Source organism: Solanum verrucosum, unplaced genomic scaffold (assembly GCF_900185275.1).
Source record: "Solanum verrucosum unplaced genomic scaffold, falcon-dt-bn FXZP01000205.1, whole genome shotgun sequence".
Lineage (NCBI taxonomy): Eukaryota > Viridiplantae > Streptophyta > Magnoliopsida > Solanales > Solanaceae > Solanum > Solanum verrucosum.
This window is the reverse complement of record NW_026019950.1, coordinates 2379901-2389051: the sequence shown is the minus strand read 5'-3', so window position 1 is coordinate 2389051 and position 9151 is coordinate 2379901. Positions and strand designations below refer to the sequence as shown.

General features: G+C 37.3%; 1 protein-coding gene across 1 annotated transcript in view; it reads left to right on the top strand.

Moving 5' to 3' along the window:
* The window catches only part of LOC125814014 (uncharacterized), a gene marked incomplete at its 5' end in the record, with an annotated part of 29194 nt that continues 20043 nt past the window's right edge, over window positions 1–9151 (top strand). The window contains 4 exon segments of the mRNA XM_049493490.1: window positions 1–210; window positions 415–625; window positions 4308–6854; window positions 6857–9042. Coding sequence (XP_049349447.1) covers window positions 1–210; window positions 415–625; window positions 4308–6854; window positions 6857–9042 — 5154 coding nt within the window.

Genomic DNA, 9151 nt, shown 5'->3' with positions numbered 1-9151 from the left:
ATAAGCATATATATTCAGTTTTATTTTGGTGATCATCGATCGACAGTGGGAATGGGTACACCAAAGGAGCACATAGAAGAAATAAGGAGAAGCAAGTTCTCAATAGGAGGTGAAGCAAATCCACTTACAGAGGATCTTCATCAGGCTGTTAAGAATCTATCTGCTGAGCTTTATGCTAAGGATGTCCACTTCCTCATGGAACTCATTCAGGTTCATGCATTATATTGTTTCTCCCTAAACTTATTTATCAGCGACTTCAATATATTAAGATATTTTGTAAATGTTACTAATTAATACTCAGGAGTATATATTGTAATAAAATATTCATTAATTCCCCCTTAATGCAGCAAGCCAGCCAGGGGTTCGTACGTATATATAAAAAGGTGTGAGTGGTAATAATATTTGTAATTGCAGAATGCGGAGGATAACGAGTACGATAAAGGCGTGGATCCCTCGCTGGAATTCGTGGTAACTTCGAAAGATATTACGGAGACCGGAGCTCAGGCGACGCTTTTGATCTTCAACAACGAAAAAGGATTCTCCCGGAAGAACATCGAATCCATATGCAGCGTCGGCCGTTCCACCAAGAAGGGCAATCGCAAGCGTGGATACATCGGCGAAAAAGGTACTTAAATTTCCCCAATTCTCTTTATGTAAATCAACTCGTTCTTCATGTCTGGCACTCTTTTTGTTTACTAGTTAATACTATGCTGTCAAAATTAAACCCCCAACTCTCGTTTGCCCTCTCATTTATGAGCTCAAACAATTTCAATTCATTAAAGATTATATTGGATTGGGTTGGGTCGGGTCTTGACCAGTTTAATCAGTGGCGGACCCAGGATTTTCGTTCAGGGGTTCGAAAAATAAAAGTATAAGCGTGTATATATAAGCCAACAAAACAAAGTTTCAAGAAAGTAGTAGTATTTAATTTTAGTGGCGGACCCTTGAATTTTTTTGGGTTTAAAACCACACTTTTAGCATGTTTTATAAAATAAAAAACTAAAAAAAACGTGAAAACGGAACTGAAACCTTAAAAAAAAAAAAAAACTGAAACTGAAAAAAATAAAATGCTAATGCAGGGATTCGAACCCTCAACATAAGACTTAATTTTCAAGGAACCTGCCACTGGGCTATCTCTTTATCCTTGTCATTGAGGGGGTTCAACATATATATGTATATCCACATAAATACAGAAAATTACCTTATATATACAGTGCAATTTTTTGTCGAGGGGGTTCGGGTGAACCCCCGGAACCAACGTGGGTCCGCCCCTGAGTTTAATGATCCATTACTCGACCTGTTTTGACCCAATCAAATTTGGGTTGGATTTGGATCTTGAAATATTTGTTGTCTTGATTCATTATGACCAACCCACCCAGGGGTGGACCCACGTTGGTTCCAGGGGGTTCACCCCAACCCCCTCGGCAAAAAATAACACGGTATATATAAGGTAAATTTTCTATATTTTTGTAGATGTATATATTTTGAACCCCCTCAATGACAAAGAGAAATTGATGGCGCAGTGGCAAGTACCCTTAAAATTAATGCATCACGTCCCTAGTTCGATTCCCTGTGACAGCGTTTTCTTTTTTAGTTCTTTTTTTTTTTTTTTTAATTTTCAGTTCTGTTTTTCAAGTTTTTTTTTTAAATTTTAAAAAACGTGCTAAAAGTGTGTTTTTAAACCCAAAAGAATTCAAGGGTCCCATTTCTAAAGGCTTATTTACACGTTTATACTTTTATTTTTCGAACCCCCTGAACGAAAATCATGGGTCCGCCACTAAACCCACCCAATTGTCACCCTAGTTTATATGGTTTAACTAGTTAGACAACCTACGTGGTTAGGCATTTCTTTTTTAAGTAAATTTTCTCTGATATCAAAAATGAAAGAAACACTATATAGTCCAAGAAGAAAAAAAGAGTCAAACTAATAAGAAAAAGTACTTTTGGATAAACTATTCAGTCAAAGATTAATTTTACTACTAAGAAACATAAACGTAAGTTTTCTGGTATTTCTTTTCGTTCCTATTCAAATGATGTTCAACCGTAATATTAGGAGTATGTAATAAGAAAATGCAAATTTAAGACGGTGTAATTATTACATCTGTAATATCCATATCGTGGGCAATGACCACATCTTGACAATTCATCATTTCTCTTGTTTTATTCCTTCCTCTCAATCCTCATAATTTCACCTTCCAATTACAATCTTCATGTCCAAATTCCAAAAGTCCTAGCATATCATATTGGATATTGTAGCTTTTGTCGTTGTCCTTATATCTATTCATAAGTTGAGAGAGAATCACATTATTCTACAATATATTTTAGCAAATAGCATGGAAGGATACATGTGTTTTTTTATTAAAGCTAAATGTCAAAAGCTACAACAACTTGTGCTAAGAAGAAGGGAAAACAAATTAGTGCCCCTTAACATGACCTCAGATAAAATTAGTGGTTAGGTGTGCGTCCCTACTAGTAGGTAGGGGTGCTTTAATTTGTCTTGTTGCCCTTACTGGTAGTTGCATGACTATTCTTGCACTTTCTTATTCTTTGATTTTTTTGACTATCTATTACTTTGTTGTAGCTGTTGTTTTGTTACTGTTTATTGTACTTTCATTATGTCTTTCTTTTTCGTATACTATTTTGCATTGAGTTGGTGGTTTATTGGAAACAACCTCACTACCTCACCTTTGAGGTAGAGGTAAGGTTTGCATATGCTCTACTCTCCCAAGAACCCATTGTGTGGGACTACACTGTGTATATTGTTGTTGTGAAATTATTGTTCCTTAAATTTAAACAATCTGTCATAAGATGTGATAAATCTGTTTTACATCTAAGTTGAGCCACACACATCTCATGTAGAGTATTAGTGCATGAATCAACTTTGTTCTTAGGTTTGGCTTCATTTTTCTCCTTAGATCCTACCAAATTCAAAACTTTCCCCTTTCTATACTACACAGTGTCAACACTTTGATCATGATTTCAAATTTCAAATTTGGATTTGGGAATTTAATTTTTTTTAGATATAATACTTTATAATTTGTAAAAAAAGAAAAGAGAATTTAGTAGCAAAGAATAACTAGTTACAACTACCGTGGACTTCTAAAAAATTAAGTTTATTTATGTTTATTTGAAAGTTTGAAATAACAAACATTGCATTTATAAAAAAATGAGATATGTAATTTATCGATGCAACGCCTTAGCATATTTTGATGCCTTTTTTATAAACTATGGTTTGCTCATTTGATATGATTGTATAAGAATTGAGAAAAGTTTGATAGTTTACACAATATGGGGTTTTCATGTTGATCAGAAAAAAAAAAATAACTTAAGAAATCTATATTGAAGGTCCAAACAAAACTTCATCTTTAAGTTCAAATCAATGTGATTTTAAATCATGTCCAAATAAAGCCTAAAGTTTAAGTGTTAAAGTGTTGCTACTGGTTGTCGTACCTGTTGGTTGCCTTTATGGTTCGTTAAGCTTTAAGTTGTCGAATACAAAGAGTGAATATTATTTTATCGTTCCTCCTTTATGTTTTTCCAATGCTTTAGAAACTATGGTTTTAGAATACTAAATCAGCTAGGAAGACATGTTCAATAATATTAGACAAAATATAACACATAGATTAGTTCATATTGCTTACACCTACTTGTTTGGAAATGGTTGTTTTAGTTAACAGGTTTTGAATCGTTTGAGCGTGACTGACCGTAACTTATTTTTTTAGGGTCTGTTGCTCTCTGGATTATTTTACCATTGCTTTTGCTGTATGAAGTGCTATATTTTCTTTACTTTTTCCTCTATACTAAAGCAGAGCTATAAGAGGGTACACTGATATCTTATTAGTATTTTTTTTTATTAGTGGCTCAATGATAGTTTTTATAGAGGAGATTAAGTTTGTTTCTATTTAACCCCATCATCTCTTTTTTTTCTTTAAGCCAAAATGATCTGTTTATATACGTTATATTTCAGTTTAATCTTGATTTTTGTACGAAAGTTGCACTGTTGTGTAGAAAAACTGTGTACAGTTTTCTCCCTTCAGGGACTAATACAAGATATATTCACTTCCAACTTCAATATATCTGTTCTTGATCATTGATTTATACCAGCCTGTCCTTTGTATGCTGCATCTTTTCATATTACATTATCTTTTGAATAGAAAATTGATCATTTTCTAGTTTGTTGATTAGTTTTGGTAACGGAATGCATTCGGATTTGACGAATCTTTATTAGTTTTTCTCACTTAATTGAATATTACCTTATCCGAATTTGTTACTTATTTCTAAAAGAATTTGATGCATTTTTCTCTCAGGTATTGGCTTCAAGAGTGTGTTTCTCATCACTGCTCGCCCCTACATCTTCAGCAACGGGTATCAGATACGATTCAGTGAGGAACCTTGCCAGCACTGCAATGTAGGCTATATTGTACCTGAGTGGGTGGAGGCAAACCCAACTCTTTCAGTTATTAGACAAGTCTATGGATCTTCTGCTACCCTTCCAGCCACAACTTTAGTGCTTCCGCTGAAATCTGACAAGGTGAAACCTGTTAAGCAGAAGCTTTCCAGCATTCATCCTGAAGTTCTTCTCTTTCTTTCAAAGATAAAGAAGCTTTCAGTCAGGGAAGACAATGAGGATCCCAGGCTTAACACAGTCAGTGCTATTTCCATTTCCACTGAGACTGATTTTGTTAAGAAGAAAAACATAGATGCTGAATCCTACCTGCTCCATCTCTCCGCTGATGAAAAATCTGGTCTGGGGGAATGCAGTTACTACATGTGGAAACAAAAGTTTCCTGTCAGGCGGGAGCATAGAGTGGATAGAAGAATGGAAGTTGATGAGTGGGTAATCACTCTAGCTTTTCCCAATGGAGAGCGCCTCAACAGGGGAACAAGCTCTCCTGGGATTTATGCTTTTCTTCCCACAGAGATGGTTACAAACTTCCCCTTCATTATTCAGGCTGACTTTCTTCTAGCATCGTCAAGGGAGACGATCCTTCTGGATGACATATGGAACCAGGGAATTCTTGACTGCGTTCCTACTGCTTTTGTCAATGCTTTCACATCACTTGTGAGATCTAGTGAAGGTGCTCCCATTTCTACTCTGACTCATATGTTTGGCTTTCTGCCAGTGAATGAATCTCCCTATCCAATTCTTAATGGCGTGAGAAACTCCATTAAAAGAAAACTGCTGGATGAAAGTATCATTCCATGTGAGTCATATGTGGAACAACAATTCTTTCAGAAACCCAATGACGTTGGTAGGTTGTTTCCTGCTTTCTGGAATCTGCTGAACAAGGCAAGGAAGCAGGGGGTTGTATTGCATAACATCTCATCCCATGGAAGATTCATCGTAAACTCAGCTTTTGATAAGGAGATGTACAACCACATTTTGAGCTTTCTGGAAGTGAAACATGTTGACAATGGATGGTACGCAAAGTGCATTCAGAGTTCGAATTTTGTGTTGGGAGTCTCAGAGGATGTTTACTTAGAACTTTTAGCGTTTGTCGCTGAGAAATGGTCGTCTTCTTTCAAGACAACTGAGATGATGAACATACAACTTCTGAAGTATGTTGATTTTGATGAAGATGTAGTTTTGTGTAGCATATATGAGGCACTGAATGGTGATCGTTCTTTGCTTTTATCTCGCGAACCGGGTCACATCTCTTGGCTGATCAACTGGAACTCAGAATTTCGTTTTGCCAATCATCTTTTCTTTGCCAAATCAACACAATCAGCAGTTGGGGATCATTCTAAAAGTCAGACAGTTTTGGACTGGCTTAAAGATGAGGTCAAGGTGAGATCTGTGAATGTGCATGACTATGCTGTTCTGGTTCTTAACTCACACAGTGATGATAGAAAGATTGCTATGGCTTTGGCCTACTTCTTACATCAGTCCCTCAGAAGGAACTATTTATCTAAAGATCAAGTTGTTGCTTTATGCTGTAAATTGCCGCTTGTTGATAACTATGGACATGTCACCCGACAGTGGAAAGGGGTAGTGGTGCCTGCGAATGGAAGTAAATGGGTGCAGTTGATTGGTTCAAACCCGTGGAAAGATGCAGGCTATGTTGTGCTCGGAGAAGATTATTTGCATTCTGGTAGCTATGCTGGAGATTGTAGCAGCAAGGAAGAGCTTCTGGCCTTTCTCAAGATCAATGTTGCAGCTATGGACATTCCAGACCTACCCCCTCCTGATGCAGAAATTACTAGTATGTATTCTCCACTGACCAAGGAAAATGCATTGCTAATGTTAGATTGGATTCGTAACATGAAAAGGAACAGACTTTCCTATCCAAAAAGATTTTTGACCTGCGTAAGGGAGGGAAGCTGGCTGAAGGTATCACTAAGTGGTAGCCCAAGCTACAGGCCTCCATCAAAATCATTCTTCCATACTTCATCATGGGGACATCTGCTTCAAAATAGATCAGTTCTTGTAGATATTCCATTAGTGGATCAGGGGTTTTATGGCAGTGAACTTATACAGTACAAGGAGGAGTTAAGTACAATAGGTGTCATGTTTGAATTTAAAGAGGCATGTGAATACATTGGACAACATTTTATGTCTCTGGCAACTTATTCTACTTTAACCAAAGTCCATGTGATGTCAATACTCAATTTCATCAAGTATTTGAGGGAGAAATATCTTTCCCCAGATACCTTCATCAATAGCATTAATGATAGACGGTGGTTGCAGACTACTCAAGGTGAGAAGAGCCCACAAGAGTCTGTTTTCTTGGATAGTGAGTGGGATGCTGCCTCACAGATCAGTGACATCCCGTTTATTGATAATAAGCATTATGGGAACGAGATTCATTCCTTTAAAATAGAACTGATGCTGCTTGGAGTGGTGTTTGGTTTTAATCAAATTACCAGCTTGTTGTTGACAACTTGAGATCTTCAACACGCATAGGTTGCCTGAGTACTGATGCTTTGCTCTTGATCCTGAAGTGTATTTGCAACCTGAGATCATCTGAAAAAATATGCAGGGCACTTAAGGATAACAAATGTATGAAGACCATAAACATGGGGTGGAAATCTCCGGCTGAATGTTTTTTGCTTGATCCTGTGTGGGGCTGCCTGCTGCAGGTGTTTTGCAGTTTTCCTCTTATTGATACAAATTTCTATGGAAGCAATATCTTGTCATTTAAAAGCGAGTTGCAGAAATTAGGGGTGGTGGTTAATTTTGAGGAGGCAACTAAAGCTTTTGTTGCTGTGTTCAGGCAGCAGACATCTAAGGGTTCATTAAACAAAGATAGTGCTCATTCCCTTCTCTCATGTTACAGAAAGTTAAAGAATACTAGCTTTCCTTCAGATCTTAAGAGTTGCATTCAAGAGGTCGAGTGGTTGCGAACTCGAACTGGTGATAAATTACCTAAAGAATGCATACTTTTTGATTCAGCTTGGGAAGCTCTCTCTTCAATCTCTTTGTTGCCTTTTATTGATGATAGTGAGGCTCGGTACGGAAGGAGCATTCATGAGTATAAGGATGAACTTAAGAGTTTGGGAGTTGCGGTGACTTTTGAAAGTGGGGCAAAGTTTGTGCCTGCAAGCCTACGTTTTCCTGATGACCCTAGCGTCATTACTGTTCCAGCGGCAATCTCATTGTTAGTGTGCTTGCAGAAATTGCAGGTGGATAATAATGATTATCTGATTGCTTTGCGGTCAAAGCTTGCTAGAAAATGGATGAAGACTAATGCTGGTTACAGGTCACCAGATAAGTGTTTTTTGTTTGGTCCTCAGTGGAATCCTATCTTACTGCCTGAAGATGGTCCTTTCATCGATGAAAACTTTTATGGCTCCAACATAGGATCATATAAGAAAGAGCTCAAGTCTCTTGGTGTTGTAGTTGAAATTGGAGATGGATGCTCTTTGCTTGCTGATTATCTTGATTCACATTCCAGCAGGATTACTATCACGCGGATCTATAAGTACTTGAGCAAGTTCAACTGGGAACCAGAAAAAGAAGATGCTAGAAAAATATGGATTCCAAATGGTGATAACGATGGAGATTGGGTGAATTCTGATGATTGTGTTCTGCATGACAAAAGTGGTTACTTTGGCCTGCAGTTGCATGTCCTAGAGAAGCACTACGACAGGGAACTGCTCAGTTTCTTCTCCAAATTAGGTGTCAAAAGCAATCCTTCTCTTGATGATTTTATCAAGCTATGGAATTCATGGGAAAATGCTGGCCGCAATTTGTCACAATCAGAGTGCCAAACTTTCTGGGAGTTCATTGTGAAGCACTGGAGCTCACGATCTGAGAAAATTCTGTCTGAAAACTTGTCAAAACTTCCTGCAAGTTCAGGCTTGAAAAAGGAAATTTTGATGCTTGACAAACGTGATGTTTTTATTGGTGATGATCTCTATCTGAAGGATTTATTTGAAAAGTCTTCTTCTCATCACTTGTTCGTTTGGTATCCACAACCAAGCTTGCAATCTTTGCCTCGACAGGAGCTACTTGAAATTTACAGCAAAATTGGTGTTCGTAATTTGTCTGAATCTGTTTTGAAGAAAAGCCTGTCTTCTGTTAATTGTGATGGACTTGAGCAGGTGCAGCCAAAAGAAATCTTCATTGGGAGGGGTTTGTTTAAGTTAATTCTTGGCTTCCTTGCTGATCCTTTACTTCAAATGGAAGTGCATAAGAGACATGAAGCTCTCAAATGCCTCATGGATGTCAGTATTTTTGCTACATTAGAACCAATCACCATGGATTGCAGTTTGTCACTTTCTTCTGGAGAAGTCCTGAATGTGGAAGTGAGCCGAATGATTTGTTGGGAAAGAAAAAATTCAAAGATCTTCCTACAGAAGCTGGACAAATCAGGTGGTTACAAAAGCAAGCTTGAGTATGCGACATATTTCTCTGAAGTAGTTGCTGAGGGAATTCTAAAAGAGAAAGTAGATTTTGTGCCTCAACTGGCTGAATTGATCAAGTTGGGGTTCATCCTAGAATTTGATGAGTCAGCTATTGAGTTCTTGATGAAAACAGAGAATCTGCAGATATTTTTGGAGGATGAAGAATTTCTCTCCTCTGCCTTCACTTCTGAATAGGTATTTATGTGTATTAAAATCTCCCATCCCCATTATATCTTGTAAAATGTTTATGTTAAAACATGATCATCTACTTAATCTTCTCTCTGGTTGAGATACAAAATCCGAT